This window comes from Mus caroli, unplaced genomic scaffold, assembly GCF_978045245.1.
Source record: "Mus caroli unplaced genomic scaffold, Mus_caroli_1 scaffold_4, whole genome shotgun sequence".
Classification (NCBI taxonomy): domain Eukaryota; kingdom Metazoa; phylum Chordata; class Mammalia; order Rodentia; family Muridae; genus Mus; species Mus caroli.
This window is the reverse complement of record NW_028227259.1, coordinates 36127716-36149225: the sequence shown is the minus strand read 5'-3', so window position 1 is coordinate 36149225 and position 21510 is coordinate 36127716. Positions and strand designations below refer to the sequence as shown.

The window sequence follows — 21510 nt, the reverse complement described above, 5'->3', positions numbered from 1 at the left end:
CAAGGCTTCCATAACAGCACCAAGTAACAGGAAACCCTTGCAACCATATTGCTGCCCTGCTTGTAGGTAGCTGGTCAGCTCTAAGGCATTAGGTCCTCCTGAACCCTGAAGCCCAGGTGAGAGAAGTGCTGCCATGCCCTGAATCTGCTTACTTTCCCATTCAGTGAGTGCTGTTTTTTCTGAGCCTCAGCTCCCTTGTGAGCCTGGCTGGCTGACTCTGCCATGCTCAGCAACTAAACCCCTGGGTGGATGTGTGCCTGCCCCATCTCTGTGTAGGGCAGTTGTGACATCGTCCTATAAGAGACTAGTAGGGAGGTCCCATGGATCTCTAAGTGCATGTTAGTGAGTCTAGATTTTGGTTGAGGAGAGGGGCCTAAGACTCGGGGATACCTGCCCAAAAGGCTGGCCAGGTTATCTGTCTCAGTAATGCCTGATCTAGCTTTATTGGCCTTCTGTCTTGGCAAGATACTATCTTCTAAATAGGTTTAACACAGGCCTCCTGAGGCGCCCAGGCTACTGGACTTGAGTCTGTTCTCCGAAGGCTCCCATTTACCTCTGATAGCTAACTCAGATTCTTAGCTGCAGTCCTACCCTGCACAGTACCATCCTTCATGTCTTGTGGCTCATTGAATGGCTTTAACTCCTGGTGCTAAGTCTCCAGCTGCAGACTAGGCTCTGTGATCCTGGGCCTGGTTAAGGGGTGCTTACTTCTGGAATGGGAGATCTTGGCCTGGACCTCTCTCTGGGTAGAACCCATTCATTCCCTATTGAAACACTGCCTCAGGTTCAGCCATTGGCCTGGGCAACTGTCCTCATATGCTGTGCTCTCGCCCCTACATGTAGCAACACATGAGCTGTGCTGACTTTGTCCCACCTAGACGTGTAGATCTCCTCAGCCTTCTTGCTGTTTCAGGGGGACTGACTAGGTCACAGCTGAATTTAGGACCTGCTCTGCAGAGCTCCTGTGCCTGTCCAGGATCCTCACCACACACTGTGTCCCCAAGCCCCACTCTTGTACTACAGGAGACACACAGGGTAGCATACAATGGGGTCTTTGTTCTGAGGCACTAATCCTGATTGCAGTTTGACTTGAGACAGTCTACTTAACCTCAGTTTAATACACTGAGCGTCTTATTAAGTGTCTGCTCTGGTGTGCACCATGGTCCACAGCTGCCCTTCATTATCTGCAGGGTGGTGGAAAGCTGGAAACCAGTGGCAACTGCAGCTGCAGTCTTGAGAGACAGCACTTCCTTCTCACAGAAGTCCATTTGGGCTCCTTGTTACATGGAGTCTCCACTCTAAACTGTTTGCCTTAGCAGCCACAGATGTAGATACCTCTACATCCTTGTGGTACTCCAGTACCTGGAATACAGGTTGTCAGGTCAACACCAAACTCATCAAGCCCTGGCTACTTGGCTTTTGGTTTAAAGTGGAAACTTGCATCTATCTGACTTTTAGTGTATACAGTCTGAAGGTATGTATCAGGGATAGGGTGCCTCTCTCCCAAGCTATGTGGCTGACTAGAAGCCTGAATTGGGTAGGACTTGAGCACACTGTCTCCTATCTGCTCATTACCTAGTAGGTAGAGATCAGGCTCACAAGGAGCTCCCACAGCCAGGGAGACAAGATGGTCTAGTGGCAATGGCTTTTCTTAGCCTCAGGCCAGTGCTGGGCTTTGCATAGGCAGTTCTTCTAGGAGATAACTTTCCACCTTGGAGGGAAGCTCCTTAAGATACAGGATATTCTAAAGGGAAGCAAAACATCCCATGCCATAGGGAAGCTCCTTAATCTCGGTAAGTAAACAACTCAATAGCTTCAGGAAGTTTCTGAAACCAACCAAATTCTCTGGGCCCTGTTTTCCTCCCCAAATTTATATAACAGCAGTTCTCAACCTGTGGGTCTCAACCCCTTTTGGGGGTTGAATAATTTTACAGGGGTCACCTAAGACGATCAGAAAACACAGATATGATTCCAACAACAGCAAAATGATAGTTAAATAGCAATGAAAATTTTGTGGCTGAGTGTCAATACAGCATGAGGAACTGTATTGAAGGGTCACACAGCATTAGGAAGGCTAAGAACCACTGTTATATAAGGATCGCAGAGAGTCGCTTTCAAACAAGCTGAACTACCTGGAAAAAGAGGCAAATGAGCTTGTTTTAAACAACAGGACCTGGATTGACTTTGAGTTTGATATTAAACTTTAGTCTTTTCAAAATAAAGTAATTTAGAAATGAACAGAGGTTAAATAAACCACACGTAAGAGATAAATCACACAGATAAGGAAATAAATGGGCAGACAGACAGAAGAGCGCTGGTTAATAGCTGTCTGTGCTCAGATCTTCTCCATCTTAGAGATGAGGTCATCACAGATCCGGGTCAGCTCATCAATTTCTTTTGTCTGAAGGAGAAAAGATGAGGCTGGTTTCTGTAGGGTTTCAGAGGGAGTGGCAACTGGATAGGAAGGTCCCACCCTTCGCAAGCAGAAAAGGAGACTAGAAAGGAAAAGGCTGGCCCTGGACTTCCTCAAAGATAACAGTCAGGCAACCCGTGAATCACAGCCAGCTCCAGTAGGCCTTGGGGTCTCTGTGTCCTACCTTCTGCTCCAGAGTCATCTCCAGTGAGTGGTTCTGCATTTGTGCTTTCCTCAGGCTTGCCTGCAACGCCAGTGCCTCTGCTTGGGCCTTGCTGTGTACCTGGGCGATCTCCTCATTTGCTCTTGAGGGGCAGAAACAGAGACACAGGCTAGGCCTGGCCCAGCAACAAGGCAGGCAGGCAGGCAGACCTCCCTCCCTCCCTCCCTCGATGGGTATCTGGTACTCACAGCCTGAGCTTTTCTTCTGCATGGATCTTCAGCGCCTGGTACCTCTGGCCTTCTTTTTCAATCTTCACTATGCATTCCTCAACATACTTCTTCAGTGACTCTTCATTCTAGAGAGTGAACAAACAGGAAACATTAAAAGTATACTGCTCCATCAAAGCTAGAGTCCTGACCAGGCCTGGCATATGGGGACTCCCAGGGCCAGGTGAAGACTGTAGACACTTAAGGCTTTTGGGGACATTAGTGATACAGAACTTGGCATTTTCTCTTTAGAAAAAGCCTCTTGAACTGCTTTATCTTGCCACAATGGGAGAGGATGCCTCTAATCCTGTAGAAACTTGATGCCCCAGGGAAGGGAACTGCTGGTGGGGGGTGAGTGGGCAGGTAAGCACCCTCTCAGAAACAAAGGGGAGGGGAGATGATGTGAAGAACTAGGGGAGGGGAGACTGGGAAGCAACATATACAATTAAAAAAAAACCTCTTGAGCCGGGGGTGGCTATGCATTCCTTTGATCCCAGTACTTGAGAAGCAGAGGCAGGCAGATCTGTGAGTTTGAGGCCTGTCTGGTCTATGAAGTGAGCTCTAGAACAGCCAGAGCTGTTACATAAAGAAACCCTGTCTGAAAAACCAAAGCAGTCTATCCCACTTTCCAGGTACAGTGAGCTCCTGGCCGACAACCTCTGGGACCTGGGCCTGATCCTTCCTACAGGCATCAGTTCTTACTAGAGTGCAAACCATGACCAGGACTAACTACTGTAGACTGGCTGGTGGTAGCACAGTCCTGAGGGATATATGCAGCTTTGTTCCCTCTCAGACTCACAGTGAAGAGTTGACTACTGAGGGTCATGGAGCAGGACGCACTAGAGCTCAGTAGCTGGGTTCTGAAATGACTTCTGTTTTCTCCACTAGTCACCATGGGGAAAGCCAAGTTTTGTCCACTTTCCCCTTTCTTGCAAGATATTCCTGAGCCCACTGTCAGTTGTCCCCCAAACTCCCAAACTCCATCTCCCAAGAATACCAAACTCAGTGTGGTGGTTTGAATACACTTGGTCTGGGAAGTGGCACTATTAGGATGTGTGACCTTGTTGGAGGAAGAGTGTCATTGTGGCGGTGGGCTCAGAGACCTTCTTCCTAGCCATGTGGGAGATAACCTTCTCCTAGCTACCTTCCAATCAAGATGTAGAACCATGACTGCCTACATACTGCCTTGATAATGGACTGAACCTCTGAACCTATAAGCCAGCCCCCAATATATGTTGTCCTTTTATAAGAATTGCCTTGGTCATGGTGTCTCTTCACAGCAGTGGAAACCCTAACTAGGACACTCTGCCAAAGTTTTTTTTTTCCTCTTCCCACTTTTCTTCCTTTGTGGGGACAGGGAGTTTGAAAAGTTAATGGAGATTGAGCTAAGGGCCTCATGTATGCCAGACATACTACCACTGAGTGGGGAGACCCCCAGTCTCTTCTGCTGAGGCTCCTGAAGCCTCTAAAACCTATGTCTCACAGACTGGCTGTGCTTTTTATTTCTTTTCTTTTTTTAAAAAGATTTATTTATTTTATGTGAGTACACTGTAGCTGTCTTCAGACATACCAGCAGAGGGTATCAGATCTCATTACAGATGGCTGTGAGCCACCATGTGGTTGCTGAGAATTGAACTCAGGGCCTCTGGAAGAGCAGTCAGTGCTCTTAACCACTGAGCCATCTCTCCAGCCCCTGGCTATGCTTTTCTACCAGAAACTACTGGGTGCAGCTTGTCTTGTTGACAGGGTATCACACGGACTGGTGCAGGAAATGTACAGTCAAGAACCCAGGTATATATAACTCAGCTCATGGCACCACTGGTATGGACTATGCCCTCAAAGCATAGGCCAAAAGGGGATACAACACACCTTCTGGTAGCCTTCAATCACTTCCTTCCGCTTCTCAAACCGTTTGAAAAGGTCAGAAAAGGACTTCTCCATGGAGTTCAGGTCTGCATTAAGTTGGTCTCTCTCTTTTAAAACCTTTTGGATTTTGTCTTCAGCTAGTTCCTTTAGTTCCTTCTGTTTCTCAGCCTCCTCTTAAAGAAAAAAAAAAAAAAAGAAAGAAAAAGTTAAGTACCCGGGATTAGGAAGTAACGACTCCACTGGATGCCAGAGACAATGGTAAAACAAGGGGTGAGGCAGAGCAGCAGGAAAGAGATAAGCAGCCAGGAACAGCAGCTATGGACACTACTAAGTGTTCCATAACACACATCCCCTTCAGGTTCTCTGGGATGTAACATAGGCCCCCTATGTCACACAGCTGCTTTTTCCATGTCAGTCTCATAAAGAGCTTGCCTGAAGACCCAACAGTGAGGGCTTAGATTAACACCAGCACCCGTGGTTTATGGGTCTTAGGGAAGGAGAGCAGGAACACCTATCAGAGCCACTGCTGGATAGAGAATCCTCAGGGACACTGTGTTTCTACTCTGATACTTGCAATTAGTTATCTCTGAGGAGGGGAAGGCAGGACAGGGTATGTATGGTGTGACAGTTGCACAGCATCTGTTTCGGCCACCAGCTGTTCAGTTGAGTGTCAGTCACATGGGTACCTCACTTCATTAAACCTTCACAGCTTCAGAGCATGGGTTAGGAGAAGAAATAAACAGTACGTTGTTACCTCAAACACATGGAGAGAGAGACCCAGCTGGCACTCACCCAATGATTTGTACGCGAGCTTCTCAAACTCCTCAACGGACTTCCTATAGGAGGAGAGAAGATGAGCATCTGTGGCTTGTGATATGAGCAGACCTAGGTCAGCACCAGTGCCTGTCCGCTTACCCCATCTCCAAATACTTTGTGTTGAGGTCCTCATACTTGCTTTTCAGCTCCAAGTTCTCCTGCTGCATCACACTCACCTACAAAGACCACACACTTGGGTCAGCTGGTGGACCAGTCACAGGCCTGTGGGATGCCTTTCCCACTGGGGTTTGCTTCATTCCTATCCAGAGTCTCTGGAGATATGTTACTGAGTTATGGTTACTCCAGTATGATGCCAAGTGGGGATGCTGGCCATGGTCATGAGGGGAACCTGCTATGGTGGTACCCAGCAGGCATTTGGGAGTTATCCCTTAATGTATTAACTTACATTACCCACAAGGGGGCTCCCCAAACCCATTCCAGATGGCTATATAAAAGCAAGTACCACAGGCCCAAGTTCAGAGTGAGGGCCCTCAGAACTGTCCAGGTGCTGTTCACTGATCTTTGGGACACATAGAAGAATATAGGAAACTCCTGTAGGCAGTCCGTGTGGCAAGCTTTACAAAGCAGCTACCAGGTCTCACCACTGCATCCAGGTCTTTCTGGCTGTATTTCAGCACATCCACAATAGGCTCAGCAGGAAGGAGACCTCTAGGCTCAAGGACACACAGGGGTGGGGCAGATACCTGTGTGAATAAAACATAGGCTCTTAACATCTCATCTCTTTGGATCACAAAAATTGCACCAAAGATATGAAAGTACTTACCGGAACATCCAAATCTCCCAAGAAATCTAAGTTGACAAGCTTGGCTTCTGTCGGATTTCCAGAACCAGACTCCTCCTCTGTATCCTGTGTACTGAAACCAAGCACGCAGCAAGATCACTTTATGCTCTGAGTATTGAATAGGGCATAAAAAAGTCAGTAGTGTTGTCTTAACAAGCTTTGTACTTGGGTCTTAGTCTAAAAACAAAAGACTAGGAGTTGAGAATGGAGAACTGGGCCTGACAGTTACTGCCTCAAGTCCCCCTTCTCCCACCTGCCCACTCACTATGAGGCAAACCTGATGCTTCCCTTGCTCATAGAAAGCTGTGTAGACAGTGTAGATACCTTACTGTGGCATGGTGTCCTCAGAGTCTACAGGGTGAATATCTAGTTAGAGGGGGCAATCTTTCCTTCCCTGGGCTCAAGGGTCTTGTGTTAGATTTAGCACATAATTCTCAGTATTATTTGATTGTATTTTTTTTTTAAGTAGGGTTTTCCCACAAATGTCAGATTTGAAGGCCCTATGGTTTCTGTCACACCAATTCGGATCTGCCTTTATAATACAAGTTGTTACAGATGATTCACGAAGGAACAGGCATTACTGTGGAACTAGAATTCCACTCATAAAAACAGACTGTGTAACCTGGCCTAGTCTGGTACCCCTGCTGTGCAGTCATTGCTGGTGTGGCCTGTGTGAAGAGAGCATGGCAGAGCTCCTTACAAACACGGACTATCTGATAGGTGAGTCTGTCTGTCACCATCACTCATTCTAGTTGAGATTAGCCTTTTTACAGAAGTTTCAAATCAGTACATTTAGTTAGCAGTCACTAGATTCCTTGGCTGGTACTAACAGCTTCAAAGGAGGGACATACCTATTTGTTACTGGGGCCACTGGCATTGGCCGCAAAGGGCTGTCTTTCAGAAGAGGGTCAAATTTCACGTACAAAGACTGCTTCCTCCAGGCCGACTCCTTAAACTGAGAGTTGGAGAGATGGGACAAGGAAAATTAGCATGATTCATCATTGCTTTTACAGATACATTCCCAGAAGCCAGGATGATCTTGTTGAGTAAAGTGGTCTGGGGAGACCACAACATACCCCGATAAAACCAGGATTATCTGGGAGTGAGGAGAGTCCTGGGTCAGAACTCTGCTGCAAGACAAAGGCTCTTACACTCAGACTTGACCAGACATGGTACAGGAGCTATAGGATGCTCCAGGAATCAAGGATAGATGGCCTGGGCTGACTGGATTACACATTTCAGATGAGGCTGTCATAAAGGGCTAAGCACCTACCGAGGAAGTTCCAAACTGCTCTAGATAATCCACTTCAGCACCAGTACCTAGGACTGAAACAATGAATAGTATTACTATTCACCTCAAATACTGCAGGTCCTGAGGGCTGCATGCCCAAAGGATTCAACAGAGTGGGATCATTGCTCTTTGAAATAAATTCAGAGATTGTTTCCAGCACCCAAAATCGCAGCTTCCCTGCTTCTATGAAGAAAGTCCTAGGTGAGCTTCCAGTTTTATACAGGGAGAAAAAGTACTTTCTTTCCCTCTTCCGTATTCTGTAAAGACATTTAAAAATTCTACCCAAGGTTGACTGAATGTGAAGATGTGAAACCCATGGATAAAGACCCAACTTTTTCTTTTAGGGAACTGGCTCTCTAGTCCAGGCTGGCCTTGAATTCTCTATGTAGCTCAAGAAGACCCTGAAAAAAACATTTTTTTTCTTTTCTTTTTTTTTTTTTGTGTGTGTGTGTGTGTGCTTTTTTTTTTTTTTTTTTTTTTTTTTTTTTTTTTTTTTGAGACAGGGTTTCTCTGTATAGCCCTGGCTATCCTGGAACTCACTCTGTAGACCAGGCTGGCCTCAAACTCAGAAACCGGCCTGCCTCTGCCTCCCAAGTGCTGGGATTAAAGGCGTGCGCCACCACTGCCTGGCTTTTTTTTTTTTCTGTTTTTGAGACAAGGAGTTTCTGTGTGGCCTCAACTGTCCTCAAACTCTTTCTATAGACCAGACTGGCCTTGAACTCACAGAGATCTGCCTGCCTCTGCTGGAATTAAAGCCTGTGCCACCACTGCCAGGCTGGTCATGGTGTTTCATCACAGCAATAGTAACCCCATTTCCCCACCCCTCACTTCTAGAGACAGGGTTTCTCTGTGTGACAGCCCTGGCTGTCTTGGAATTGGCTTTGTAGACCAGGCTGGCCCCAAACTCACAGAGATCCTCCTGCCTCTGCCTACTCAGTGTTGTATGGCTGGGAGCAAAAGTTTGTATGTGACTCAGTCAGGGAACAGCCTGTGGGTAACCACCTGGAACCTGCAGGTGTGTAAGTGTCCACAGGGACTTTCAGAGAAGCCCAGGGTGACACCTTGGGGCCACACTGTAGGCATGTTATTGTAATCTGTATAAAGATTATCCTTGTATTATTCAAATGCTGATTTCTCTGCCTCCATATCTGGTTGCAATCGGGATAAGACACTGTATTGCTTATTTTAAGTATCACCTGCCTGAATTGTGTGTAAATATTGTTCCCCACTTACTTTCAGAGTTGTCAATTAAAGCTGATCAGCCAATGGTTGGGCAGAAGAGAGACTAGGGCTGGACTTCCAAGCCCAGGGGTGTAGGGGGAGAGAGGAGGAGAGGGAGGGAGAGTGGGAGATAGGTAAGGATCGAGGGGGAGGGAGGGGGAGATTAGATTCCACAGGAGAAAAAGACACATCATGGGAACACACCTGAGCAGAGACAGCCAGACCAATACTAAAATGCAAGTATTTTGGCTGGGAAGTAGCCAGGTTAGTTTAGAGTAATAGATTAATTACCATTACTACTATCAGCTACTGTGCTGTAAAGCTTATGAAATAAATCTTACAGTTTCTGTTTCATTTATTTGGGAGCTAGCTGGGACAGAGAAAGGATTATCACTTTTAAAAATGCATTTACAAAAAAAAATGCATTTACACCACACATACCTTCTGATGGGTCTCTGAAGCTCTCTTCCTTTAGGTCCGAGACAGGTTCTAGTCCCTGATGGGAAGGCTCCAGCACTGGCTCGATAGGAGGGGTCACCAGCTCACTGTCCAAGACAGGTTCTAATCCCTGATGGGAAGGCTCCAGCACTGGCTCGACAGGAGGGGTCACCAGCTCATTGTCCAAGACAGGTTCTAATCCCTGATGGGAAGGCTCCAGCACTGGCTCGACAGGAGGGGTCACCAGCTCACTGTCCAAGACAGGTTCTAGTCCCTGATGGGAAGGCTCCAGCACTGGCTCGACAGGAGGGGTCACCAGCTCACTGTCCAAGACAGGTTCTAGTCCCTGATGGGAAGGCTCCAGCACTGGCTCGACAGGAGGGGTCACCAGCTCACTGTCCAAGACAGGTTCTAGTCCCTGATGGGAAGGCTCCAGCACTGGCTCGATAGGAGGGGTCACCAGCTCACTGTCCAAGACAGGTTCTAGTCCCTGATGGGAAGGCTCCAGCACTGGCTTGACAGGAGGGGTCACCAGCTCACTGTCCAAGACAGGTTCTAGTCCCTGATGGGAAGGCTGCAGCACTGGCTTGACAGGAGGGGTCACCAGCTCACTGTCCAAGACAGGTTCTAGTCCCTGATGGGAAGGCTCCAGCACTGGCTTGACAGGAGGGGTCACCAGCTCACTGTCCAAGACAGGTTCTAGTCCCTGATGGGAAGGCTCCAGCACTGGCTCGACAGGAGGGGTCACCAGCTCACTGTCCAGAAGACGTGTGGAAGCTGAAAGGCTTGAGGAAGTCAAGATTCCCTCCTAGAGAGAAAGTCAGCATCACCTTGTAGAGTGAGGTTCTGGGTGAGGGAGAGCCCCACCACTCTCTCCTTAAAATAAACCCAGACAGTGAGGCAGCTCTAGGGGATGGGCGGTAGTGTTATATCCCACCCTGTTACTAGAAGAGAGCTGGTGGCCTCTTCTACCACATTATTTTTCTGAGACAAGGTCTCACTCTGAAGCCCTAGAACTCACTGTAGACTGGGCTGGCCTAGAACTCAGAATCTGCCTGCCTTTGCGCTCCAAGGGCTAGGATTAAGAGTATGCACCACTATACCTCAATGCCCTGTTATTTTTCTATACAATATGTAATAATATTGACAGCACCGATCCATGCACACACATACCTGTAACTCGCCTTCTGGTCTTAGGATCTCAGCTGCCATTTGAACCACAGGTGCATCATCCACTGGGGCTAAAGGCCGCTGGCTGGAGAGACAGAGTTGTCAGAGCTGGGTCTTCCCCGTGTGCCCTGCTCTGGCACTGAACTCTGTTACCTCCCTCTTATGCTGATTCACCTGAAAAACTGTTCATGTTGAGAAAGTACATGAAAATTATGAGGTTTCTCTGGAGGTAAGAGTATCTGGCTGCTGGAATGCTAGCATAGTTTCAGGTCACAGCTCCTTCTTGGAGTACCTAAGGACAATGGCTTGCTGTGGTACCAACCAGTTTTCACCTGATTGGTAGCCTATGTTTTTTGTTTATTTATTTATTTTTTTATAGAAATGCTCTTAAAAAACATAGAGAAATCTGGCTTCAAATTCTTGATCTGACTTCCCTCAGCCACAATGCCAGGATTACTGGGAAACTACCTGCACTCATTTTACTGTTAGTAAGGTGCACATATGCTGTGAACAACTCTGGAGTGCCTCTCCCATGGTCTTGGGACAGGGATCTGAAGCTGTGCCTCTTTTGGACTAACCTGAGATCTGTTTGTCCTGAAGTTTGAAGTAAACTAGAATGCTGGCTACATAAACAAGTGGCACTTAGGCTCCAGATCACACACACATTAAGAAGCTACTCTTGAGATGACAGTGTTCCCCTTTTCTTCGTACTGGCTTGGAGAGTTTGATCTAGATACTGAGGATGGAACTCAAGCCCTCACGTTTGTATAGCCAACAGTACCAAAGGAGCCATCTCCCAAGCCCTGATTCCTCAATCGTATGAAAATTTCTCTGTTTATGAGTTTATCTGCTCTCTCCAAGCTTTGAGCACAAGAAGCCAAATGCTAATTTTTTTTGTTTTGTTTTGTTTTGTTTTATTTGTTTTTTTGAGACAGGGTTTCTCTGTATAGCCCTGGCTGTCCTAGAACTCACTTTGTAGACCAGGCTGGCCTTGAACTCAGAAATCCACCTGCCTCTGCCTCCTGAGTGCTGGGATTAAAGGTGTGTGTTACCACGCCTGGCAAATGCTAATTTTAAGCAGAAGGGAGAGATGAGCAAACTCAATAGGAAGGAAACTATAGGTAGTCTTTTCTGGAAATAAGATCTAATCATTCCATCAAGTTATAGAAATAAAGAATAGGTGGTAGGCGCTGTGAGTTGTCCTGGTGCTGTTTATATTCTGATGGTAATTCTGCTTCCTCAAGAGAGGCTGCCCCCGACAAGCAACTCATTATGTACTCAGGTGATTTCATGTGAACCTTCTCCCCATTTTAACTGGTCAATAAAGGCTAGAGCCTATGACTGGACAATGGAGGGGAAAGATGGGACTGGAGGTTTGAAAGTGGGGACAGGGAGAGAGAGGGAGGGAGAGAGGGAGGGAGGGAGGGAGAGAGAAGAGAAGAGAAGAGAAGAGAAGAGAAGAGAAGAGAAGGGAAGAGAAGAGAAGAGAAGAGGATGATAGGGGAAGGAGAAAGGATGGAACAGGAGGAGGAAGAAGCCATGTTGGACCAGGAGGAACTGCAAGTAACAAGGGGTCTTATAGCTGGGGAAGAAGTTTGTATAGTGTTAGATCTGCCCAATCCAGGCTTACAACTTACAATGATAATAACTGGATTGGGTGGTTTTATATGGGCTTTGGGGTTAGGTAGGAACATAGCAAAAGAGTAAAGGATGGAATTAAAACAGTTCCACTAGCTGATGATTCACTCTCAGCTGACAACTGTGCCAGATCCTACACTTAAGGACAGTGATCAAGAGAAGAGGAAGCCTGGCGTGGTGGCGCACGCCTTTAATCCCAGCACTCGGGAGGCAGAGGCAGGCAGATTTCTGAGTTCGAGGCCAGCCTGGTCTACAAAATGAGCTCCAGGACAGCCAGGGCTACACAGAAAAACCCTGTCTCGAAAAAACAAACAAACAAAACAAAACAAAAAAAAAAAAAAAAAACAAAACAAAAAAAAAAAAAAAAAAAGAGAAGAGGAAAGTCTAGATATGACAGGACTGGAAGATTTTGCAACAACCCTCAGAGAGGACAGACAGTACTGAAGAACAGTGAAAGGCATCCACACTTACTTCTCTTTCTGTAAGAAGACACAGTGGTCATTTTGTAATCCAAAAGGAGCCTCACGCTTATTGGTCATGTTAGGACTTAAGATCCTGTGTGTCTGTGGATCCCGAGGTGGTGTCTGGAACGTCACCTAGTGAAAGGTGAAGAGAATGCATATGCTCCATGATACACGCCCTCACAAGAAGCCATCCTGCTACAGTGCAAGGCTCTCAGAAAGCCAGTCCCAGAGTACCTCATGAGCATACACAGTACAGTCTGCACTTACATTTGTGGCCTTAGCCAGGCTCTGGGGTGGTACATTTTCTTTCTGTGACAGACAAAGAACAGATGATCTGCTGATAAGTTCTGGTGGCAAAAACTGGAAGTCACGGCACTGTGAACTCTTTTCATTGGGCACATTTTCGTCATTCAAGACATGCAGACTCATTCTGGGAAAACAGTATGTTTCGTCACTAGGAAGTCAATGATGCTGCAGCGCCTGTACAGAAATGCCCCATGAGCATAGCAGGGAGATGTTCTATTTCTGGACAGGTAGAGCTAATACCCTTTACAGGTATACTTAATACTTCAAGTAGGTGTCATCTTCCAGAGAAAGCCTCAGAGTCCCTTGTATTGCATCAAGGATACTGCTACTTCCTGAGCTAACTGCTAAAAGGGTTCAGGCAGAGAAGGAAAGAGAACCAGGTGTTCAGAATGACTCCCATTGGGCTGGCGAGATGGTTCAGTGGTTAAGAGCTCTGACTGCTCTTCCAAAGGTCCTGAGTTCAAATTCCAGCAACTACATGGTGGCTCACAACCATCTGTAATGAGATCTGACTCCCTCTTCTGGAGTGTCTGAAGACAGCTACAGTGTACTTACATATAATAATAAATAAATCTTAAAAAACAAAACAAACAAACAGAATGACTCCCATTAATGTATTACACTGTATGACAAGAGTTAGGGGATATAATTTTGGTTTGAAGAGAACCAAAGAAATAGGGTGGTAGTGGAGCACACCTTTAATCCCAGCACTTGGGAGGCAGAGGCAGGGGACCATGGGTTCTTGGGGGTGAAACCTTGGGGGCTCTGGTTGAGGAGTAAGGAGAGATACTGGGGTGGGAGGTCATCAAAAGAGAAGCTATTGCTGACTCTGCTCTAGGAGCCTTGAGGAAATACGGGAGAGGGACAGAACCAGAGGTTCCCTTAGCAAAAGAGAGGAAGACTAGGTTGCTCAGCAAAGTACACAGGTCATAAGGTAAAGAGAAAACAAATCAAGAGCAATGTTTAGGATTTTTTTTCCAGAAAGCATGAGGAAAGGGCACTGAAATGGATGTGGAATTTACAAGCATAGGCCTCTGGGCTGTACAGCCTCAGGTGAAGTCTTTCAGGCAAGAAAGCAGAACAACAGTCGGTTCAGCTTTTGCTTCGGATGGGATGAGGGTTGGAGGTGTGTGTGAAGGGGAGGTCAAAGGTTGACATGAGGTGTTTTCTTCAATTGTTCTCCACCTTGTAAGACTAACTGACCCAGGAGCTCACCAGTTCAGCAAGACAATCTGGCCAGGGAGCTCCAGGGATCCTCCAGTCTGCCTTCCCAGTGCTAGGATTACAAATGGGTGCAGCTACACCACACAATTTAGGTGGGTGCTGATGATCAGAAGTCAAGTCCTCATGCTCGTTTGTCAAGCACATTACTGTCTGAGCCATATCCCCAGCTCCTGGAGGGAGTTCCTGGGGACAAAACTTGACAAGCCAGGTTTGGGTTCTGTCTTAGTCAGGGTTTCTATTCCTGCACAAACATCATGACCAAGAAGCAAGTTGGGGAGGAAAGGGTTTATTCGGCTTACACTTCCACACTGCTGTTCATCACCAAGGAAGTTGGGACTGGAACTCAAGCAGGTCAGAAAGCAGGAGCTGATGCAGAGGCCATTGTGCAGCAGCAACAACAAAACTTCCCTATGTTTTCTGCCCCACCCCTAGTCACTCCTGCACCAAGAAGACATCAGAACCTGTACTGGTTAGTTTTGTGTCAACTTGACACAGCTGGAGTTATTACAGACAAAGGAGCTTCAGTTGAAGAAATGCCTCTATGAGATCCAACTTTAAGGTATTTTCTCAATTAGTGGGAAAGGGGGAAAGAATTCATTACTGGCTTGCTTCCCCTGGCTTGCTCAGCCTGCTCTCTTATAGAACCCAAGACTACCAGCCCAGAGATGGTCCCACCCACAAGGGGCCTTTCCCCCTTGATCACTAATTGAGAAAAATGCCTTATAGTTGGATCTCATGAAGGCATTTCCTCAACTGAAGCTCCTTTCTCTGTGATAACTCCAGCTGTGTCAAGTTGACACAAAACTAGCCAGTACAGGTTCTGATGTCTTCTTGGTGCAGAAGTGACTAGGGGTGGGGCAGGGAACATAGGGAAGTTTTGTTGCTGCTGTTGCTGCACCTGTCTTTCTGAGAACAAGTAATGGGGTCAAAGCATCTATGGGAGATGATAAAGCTCAAGTTGACTGATGGTCTCTGAGGTGAAGTTTGAGGGTTGAAGGAGAAAGAAACATCTCTCACCTCGAACAGTGAGTTGACAGGTGTGTACAATCAAGCGATCATGACTGGAAATATGCATTGCTGAATCAAACTGTATAGGTATAGGCATGAGGTCATCCTGGTAGCTAAAGTTGAGGAAAAAGGCCTTAGCCTTAAAGGACTCTGTTCAGAGAAGGATGCTATAGAGAAGGGAAACTTATCAGGACCATCTGGAGTTGGGAAGAATGCGTTTCCAAGAGAAGTCATTTATTTTGAAGTTGTGGCCAGGCTGTACAGAAGGAGGACTTAGAGGCACAGACCCAGGAACAAGAAATATCCCCTGGGTTCAGGAGGGCAGACGACAGACAGAATAGTTTCGTAGAAAAGATGGAGAAAGAGACTTTGGGCAATGGATGTCCCTGGCTCTGAGACGCGATTCTCCTATACGACACGATCGACCAGAACAGGAACCTAGCACGGCCTCTTTGGAGGACATCAACTGGGTCAGACCGAGACCACTGGCAGGCCGGCCTGCAAAGCCCAGCCCGCGGGCGGGTTCCTGTCCTGCCTAGGAGGCTAAGCGCATCCCCTGAGTTCAGAAAAGAGGAGGCTGGAGTGAGGGGTGGGTCCTCAACAAAGAGAGAGAGCGAAGCTGCGGAAGAAGCTGCGGAAGACGGGAACGGTAACTCAGCTCGCAGGAATCAAGTTCCGTAGGGCTGATCCCCACCCCGCGCCCGAGGGAAATAAAAAAATCGCCGTTTCCCTTACCTGACTACGGTTGCCGAGCCCTAGGCACGCGCGGACGCCCACCGCAAGGGAGGAGCGCCGTACCCGCTTCGCGCTAGGAAAACGGAGCAGGAGAAACCGAGCCGAAAGAATCCCAACAAGGTCTGCTCTCGCAGTCCCGGAACGTCGTCCGCTATGCCCGCCCCAGATTCAAATACGGAAAGTTGGCGTTCCACAGCCAATCAGCGCGTTGCAGAAGAGGCGTCCGTAGAGCCACCTGTGGCCAATTGCAAGCCATATTGACTGGCCCTGCCCTTCTTGCGCAGGGAGTTCCGCTTCCGGGACTGAGGGCACAGTGGGAGCGTGGGGGCGTATGGGAACTGTGGTCTAGCATCGCGGGCCGAGAGGGCTTGTTGGTAGCCAGTGACTGGCCCAGAAAATCTCATGGTCGGCCGCGAATGCGGTTGGAGAGCGGTTCGCTCTGGCTCGGCTTTTCTCAGCTGTTAAGTGGACCCAGTTGCAGTGTCTCCTCCGAGCTGTTTGTAAGGGAGAAGTTGAAACCTTACAGGGGTGTCTGGGCGGCTCACAGCTTGTGGGTCAGCTTAGGAGTCCGAGAACTCCCCACTCAGAATGCCGGGGGCGGTCTCGCGAGACTCTGTCTCCCAGGGTGCCCTTCGGGTCAACCCGACAGGGAAATTGTCTCCCACAGTGCCCCGCGGGCAGCCTGAGGAGGGGACTCCATTTCCTAGAATGCTTTGCGGGTGTCTGGACAGGAAGCGCTCAGATTCTCAGGATGCCCCAGGAGTAGCCTGACTTGGACTCCGTTTCCCAGAGTGCCCCGCGGGCGATCTGACGGTGGTGGCTGCGGCAACAAACCAACTGTCCAGAACTGGACTCTCCTGCCTCTGCACGGCCCGGTGAGCGGCGGCGGGATGGACAGCCCTGAGGTGACCTTCACGTTGGCCTACCTGGTCTTCGCAGTGTGTTTCGTGTTCACGCCCAACGAGTTCTACTCGGCCGGGCTCACAGTGCAGAATCTGTTGTCGGGCTGGCTGGGCAGCGAGGACGCCGCCTTCGTACCTTACCACCTTCGCCGCACTTCCGCCACACTACTGTGTCACTCACTGTTGCCTTTAGGTGAGCCTCCTGTGTGCCGGCCGGTGGTTGGCGCTTAACCGGGCGCTTGGAGACTCCAAGGGTGAGGAACTGGAGCAGAAGCCGGTCAAGATCAGGAGCAAGCAAGCGGGATCTCTGCAGCCCTGGCTGTGAGCTGAGCGCTCTAGAGCACCATACGCTCTTCCAGTTGGGAGGCGGCGGCCCGGGCGCTGTCCTGCGAGTGGTGCTCGGGTGGGGCTAAGCTCCAGTCTTTGACATCACTGCGGCTGGAGTGCAGAATCGTTCAGCCTGCTTGCTATGTTGGGCGCTTTAGGAAAGAGCTCCTGTTGATTTCATTACAACGGGTTGGAGGGCTCCCAGGGGAAGGTGGGTGTAAGGAGAGCAGGCAGAGATGAAGACAGCCAAGGTTGGGAATGTTAATGCAGAGTTTCCTTTGCCGGGCTAAGTCTATGATCCTGTCCAAGGCCATGGTATGTGGTGCCCCAAGTGCTAGTGGGACCTCTGAGAGGCCCATCTGTTGGCTCTTTGGAGGAAAGGTTGGGGAAACTGCTGGAATATAGCAGTGATTGAAGTCTGGGATCCAGATGAAGGAGACCTTTGGAAGCTACAGGGACAGGGAAAGATAGATCTGGGAGAACACATGTCTGCTTGTCTGTCATACTTGCAGCTCTGGGCGCAGGAATGATTGGTGTGAAGCAGCTGCTTAGGCTCCAGAGAGGCAGAGGCAGGTGTGGTAATAGAAACACTCAGATCTGTTTTGAGAAGAAGGAGGGTGGAGGGGACTCCATTGGAGAACTGGAGATGGAGTTGGCATGGCCATGTAGTTTGGTTTGGAGACCTAGTTAGTACACTGCAAGGCATATAAAAGAGAGTGGGGCTCTGAGGCAGGACTCCTGACCAAGGGCTTTCCAGTGGACACTCCCATACCAGAACAAGGAGCCCAAAGTTAATAAGCACAAGTCACTCAGGGAAGTCATATTGAGAGCAGACAGATGGTGGAGCTGTCTTCTGTTGCTACATAAGTTATTTTAACATGTAGTGAATTGGCTAGAAGTAAACAGTTACTATTGTTTTTTGCAGATTGGAGCCTGCTCAAATAGTACCTTACCATCTGCAGATCATTTTGATGTTCAAGTTGCTCCCTGTTGGGTTAACAGGGCTCTGAAACTGGTTTCTCTGTTCTAGCAAGGTACCCTATCACTGGGTACTTGCTCATTTTCTTGTTCAGTGTCCCAGCTCTGAGATGGGCTATGTTGGCTCTGCCTCCTCAGAGGAGGCAAAATTGAGATACCAAGACACAGCCCAAAGAACTGTCTCAAGTAGGCCAGTGGTCAGTTTATGTAAAGTCCTTGTTTCCTTTTGGTTTTCTAGGAAATTTTTGTTTATTTGTTTGTTTTTCTTTGTGTAGCCATGGCTGTCCCAGAACTAGATCAGTAGATGAGGCTGGCCTCAGATCCACCTGCCTCTGCCTCCTGAGTGCTGGGATAGAAAGCATGAATCACCACCAACCAGCAGCTTTGATTTTATTTGATTTCTACTTGGCTTTGTCTGTGAAGTTATAGTAGTAAATTGCAAATACTTTCCTTTAATATGAGGTACCATTGCTCTGGCTAAGGGCTGAGTCAGGCCTGCTGTGGAGGTGAAGGGGTAAAAGCAACGTGTCCTGGGAGCTAATCATGCCCTAGGTTACCAAGACAAGGCTTAGGGCTGGCAACAGAAAGGAAATAGCTCTTCCCTTCCCCAAGCACAGGGAGAGTGCTGTGGTGTTCAGATGGGTTACCATGGGAGGAGGAGAGCCCCCAGCATCCAGGTCTTCCCCTGAGATGTCTTTTCTTCTGCAGGCTACTACATGGGCATGTGCTTTGCAGCCTCAGAAAAGCAGCTCTACTCCCCTGGTCAGGCCCCAGAAGCCTGGCAACTCTTCCTTCTCCTGGCTGTGACCCTTCCCCTTCTCTCCTGTACCCTGATCTACTACTGGTCCTGGGATAGGTGGACCCGACACCCACTGGCCCAAACCCTGGCCCTCTATGCCCTTCCACAGTCTGGTTGGCAGGCCGTCGCTTCTTCCATCAACACAGAGTTCCGACGGATTGACAAGTTTGCTACAGGGGCACCTGGTGCCCGAGTGATTGTGACAGACACATGGGTAATGAAGGTGACCACATACCGTGTGCATGTGGCTCAGCAACAGGATGTTCACTTGACTGTGACAGAGTCACGACAGCATGATCTCTCGCCAGACTCAAACCTACCTGTGCAGCTTCTTACCATACGTGTGGCAAGCACCAACCCTGGCACACAGCCCTTTGATATTCGGTAAGTACATGGTGGTTGTGGATCATGCACTTCTTAGGAGATGTTAAGGGTAGAGGAAGACTAAGGCACTGCTGGGGCCTATATGACATTGGTCAATTGACCCCTTTAGTGTCATCCTCCTTCAAGTTTGTTTTGTTTGTTTGTTTTTTGCCTTCTGCTTTTTTTTTGTCTCTCTTTCTGCTGTCATTGAGCTGTCCCTATACCTTCTTGTGATGGCCTAGGAATGTAGTTTGGTGGCACTTTAGCTCCAGACTCTTCCTGTCCATCCTGCTGGGGATGCGTGACCAGTGACTCTGCAGATTTTGCCTTCACAGCCATCTTTAGTAGCTATGCCTTTACAGCTATCTTTGGTGGCTACTTCACCGAGGTGGCTTGTTTTTCCTGGCCCTGCCTGCTTTTGGTTCTGAATGACTTTATGTTGTGACCCAAGGGCAGATGGTCTCAGCTCATCAAGCCATGGTTCTTGCAGGCTGAACTCATCAGAATATGGCGAACTATGTGAGAAGCTCCACGCCCCTATCCGAAGTGCAGCCAATGTGGTCATCCGCCAGAGCCTGGGGGACCTCTTCCTAGAAACATTTGCATCCCACGTGGAGGTCAACCCAGCCTATTCTGTACCTAGCAACCAGGTGGGGGCTGGCCCGGGTGGGAGAGTGGGTGGGACTCCTCCCAGGACCATCCTGTAGGCCTTTCTGTAACCCCTTTTGTTTCAACTGCCTCTCTGTAGGAGCTCGAGGCCTGTATAGGCTGCATGCAAACACGGGCCAGCGTGAAGCTGGTGAAGACCTGTCAGGAGCCGGCTGTGGGCGAGTGCCAGCAGTGTTACTGCCGACCCATGTGGTGTCTCACTTGCATGGGCAAGTGGTTTGCCAGCCGCCAGGATCCCCAGCGCCCTGACACTTGGCTAGCCAGCCGTGTGCCCTGCCCCACTTGCCGTGCCCGCTTCTGCATCCTGGATGTGTGCTGTGTACGCTGAGCATCACAGTATGATCTGTGTCTCCATTGGCCACTTCTGGGGAGTGCCTGAAGCTCTTTGACTTTGACAAGAGGTTCTAGTTAAAGCACACACTTAATCTACAACCACTCTCTACCTTGAGTCTATGGTCAGTTGAAGAGTTTTAGAAGAAATTCTCATGGAAATGCCCTATCCCTGGACCTTCAGCCTCTTCTCTTCCAGTTTACCTCCAGGTGGGGCTGATATGCCACATAGGATGCTTCAAAGCCCCAAGACATTGGAGTTTGGCTCAAGAGCCTTTACTTGGTCTGTTTGCCTTAATTCTATTACATAGCATACCTGTACTTCAGTTAAAAACCAGACCCTATGGTGTTGGGTTGACACTGACAGTTGAGAGGGTCACCAGGGTACCACTCTAGTGTGAAGTCCTCTTCTAGGGTATCCTGGTGACTGTGGCTAGCCAAGGGACCGCTTCTTGGTAGGAAGGCATGACAGAGTACTTTCCCAAGTTCCTCACGAGGGTTGCATATGCTTTATAGAGGGTCCACAATGCTTTTGTTGTCTTGTCCTGCTTCTCTAGTCCAGGGGAGACCAAGAGCTCACACTCCTAACCCTAGGGAAGGGTTTTAGGGAGCCAAGGACCAGAGAGCCACAGGACTATCCAGAAAGAAACCCACCAGGGGTAAAGCACAGGGTTAGCCAAGCCCTTGTGGGGTGCTTGGATCAGGATAGGATACCTCAGTGGTTAAGGTTTTGATGGACGCACATATCCATAGATGTACTCACTTATCTATGGTACAGATGGGTGGGGAAGAGACTGCTCTTTACTCTCCATCTCTGACACAAAGTGTAGCTGCTAGAGGGAGGACCTCTCCTTCAACTTGCCCTGAAGCACTTACATTTAGTTGTTGAAAGCAGTAGTGGCAGACCAAGCTAGCCCCTTATCCAGCCAACACTGCACCTAACCCCAGGGATTTGCTACCAGAGCAAACTCAGTTCTGCCTGTCCCTGAAGTATGACCAGGAGACAGCCAGTTTCAAGGGCTGTCTGCCTAGCAGAGGCCAAGTGGTTTGAAGTTATTTTTAACCACAGAAGAGTTAATTTTATACAAATAAATGTAAATGTAGCTAAATGATACAGTATTTAATAAAGTGTTCCTTTTCAAGTGATGTGTACTTCATTTTGTTTAACCTGGTAGTAAACCAAACTTTTGCAGTATTTTACATCGTGGCTGCAGGATGTTGGGAAAGTCAGATGAATATAGTCACAGATCAGAAAGCTGTATTAGAAACCAGTGTCAGGCCGGGCGTGGTGGCGCACGCCTTTAATCCCAGCACTTGGGAG

General features: G+C 48.4%; 2 protein-coding genes across 5 annotated transcripts; one reads left to right on the top strand and one right to left on the bottom strand.

The window, feature by feature from the left end:
- Nucleotides 1–2216: 2216 nt before the first annotated feature.
- On the bottom strand, nt 2217–16544 carry Tacc3 (transforming acidic coiled-coil containing protein 3). 2 transcript variants are annotated; one of them, XM_085836610.1, is made up of 15 exons: nt 15822–16544; nt 12816–12978; nt 12556–12680; nt 10450–10531; nt 9280–10084; nt 7600–7652; nt 7178–7281; nt 6309–6399; nt 6127–6228; nt 5624–5700; nt 5501–5544; nt 4712–4881; nt 2825–2931; nt 2598–2718; nt 2217–2401 (listed from the first exon to the last, which is right to left on the bottom strand). In XM_085836610.1, exons 2-15 carry the CDS (start codon nt 12975–12977, stop codon nt 2336–2338), a joined length of 2109 nt encoding a protein of 702 aa, XP_085692736.1. In that variant the 5' UTR covers nt 12978; nt 15822–16544; the 3' UTR covers nt 2217–2335. The 2 variants fall into 2 exon arrangements, with proteins under 2 accessions (XP_085692736.1, XP_085692737.1); XM_085836611.1 differs by lacking the exon at nt 15822–16544 and adding an exon at nt 15096–15200.
- Nucleotides 16545–16582: 38 nt separating this feature from the next.
- On the top strand, nt 16583–21315 carry Tmem129 (transmembrane protein 129, E3 ubiquitin ligase). 3 transcript variants are annotated; one of them, XM_021162776.3, is made up of 4 exons: nt 16583–16916; nt 18737–19211; nt 19681–19840; nt 19939–21315. In XM_021162776.3, the coding sequence occupies exons 1-4, from the start codon at nt 16712–16714 to the stop codon at nt 20185–20187; spliced, it is 1089 nt and encodes a 362-aa protein (XP_021018435.1). In that variant the 5' UTR covers nt 16583–16711; the 3' UTR covers nt 20188–21315. The 3 variants fall into 3 exon arrangements, with proteins under 3 accessions (XP_021018435.1, XP_021018436.1, XP_029333907.1); XM_021162777.3 differs by having other exon boundaries at nt 16865–16977; XM_029478047.2 differs by lacking the exon at nt 16583–16916 and adding an exon at nt 17029–17261.
- The last annotated feature ends 195 nt before the right edge of the window (nt 21316–21510 follow it).

Excerpts from the sequence above, each read along its gene's own strand:
- Tacc3 (XM_085836610.1), bottom strand. The coding sequence starts at position 12,977 with ATGAGTCTGCATGTCTTGAATGACGAAAATGTGCCCAATGAAAAGAGT. Across the intron at positions 12,681-12,815 it reads GCCTGGCTAAGGCCACAAAT|GTGACGTTCCAGACACCACC; the intron begins GTAAGTGCAGAC and ends ACCTTTCACTAG. Across the intron at positions 2,719-2,824 it reads GCAGAAGAAAAGCTCAGGCT|AGCAAATGAGGAGATCGCCC; the intron begins GTGAGTACCAGA and ends CTGCCCCTCAAG.
- Tmem129 (XM_021162776.3), top strand. The coding sequence starts at position 16,712 with ATGGACAGCCCTGAGGTGACCTTCACGTTGGCCTACCTGGTCTTCGCA. Across the intron at positions 16,917-18,736 it reads TCACTCACTGTTGCCTTTAG|GCTACTACATGGGCATGTGC; the intron begins GTGAGCCTCCTG and ends TTTCTTCTGCAG. Across the intron at positions 19,841-19,938 it reads ATTCTGTACCTAGCAACCAG|GAGCTCGAGGCCTGTATAGG; the intron begins GTGGGGGCTGGC and ends GCCTCTCTGTAG.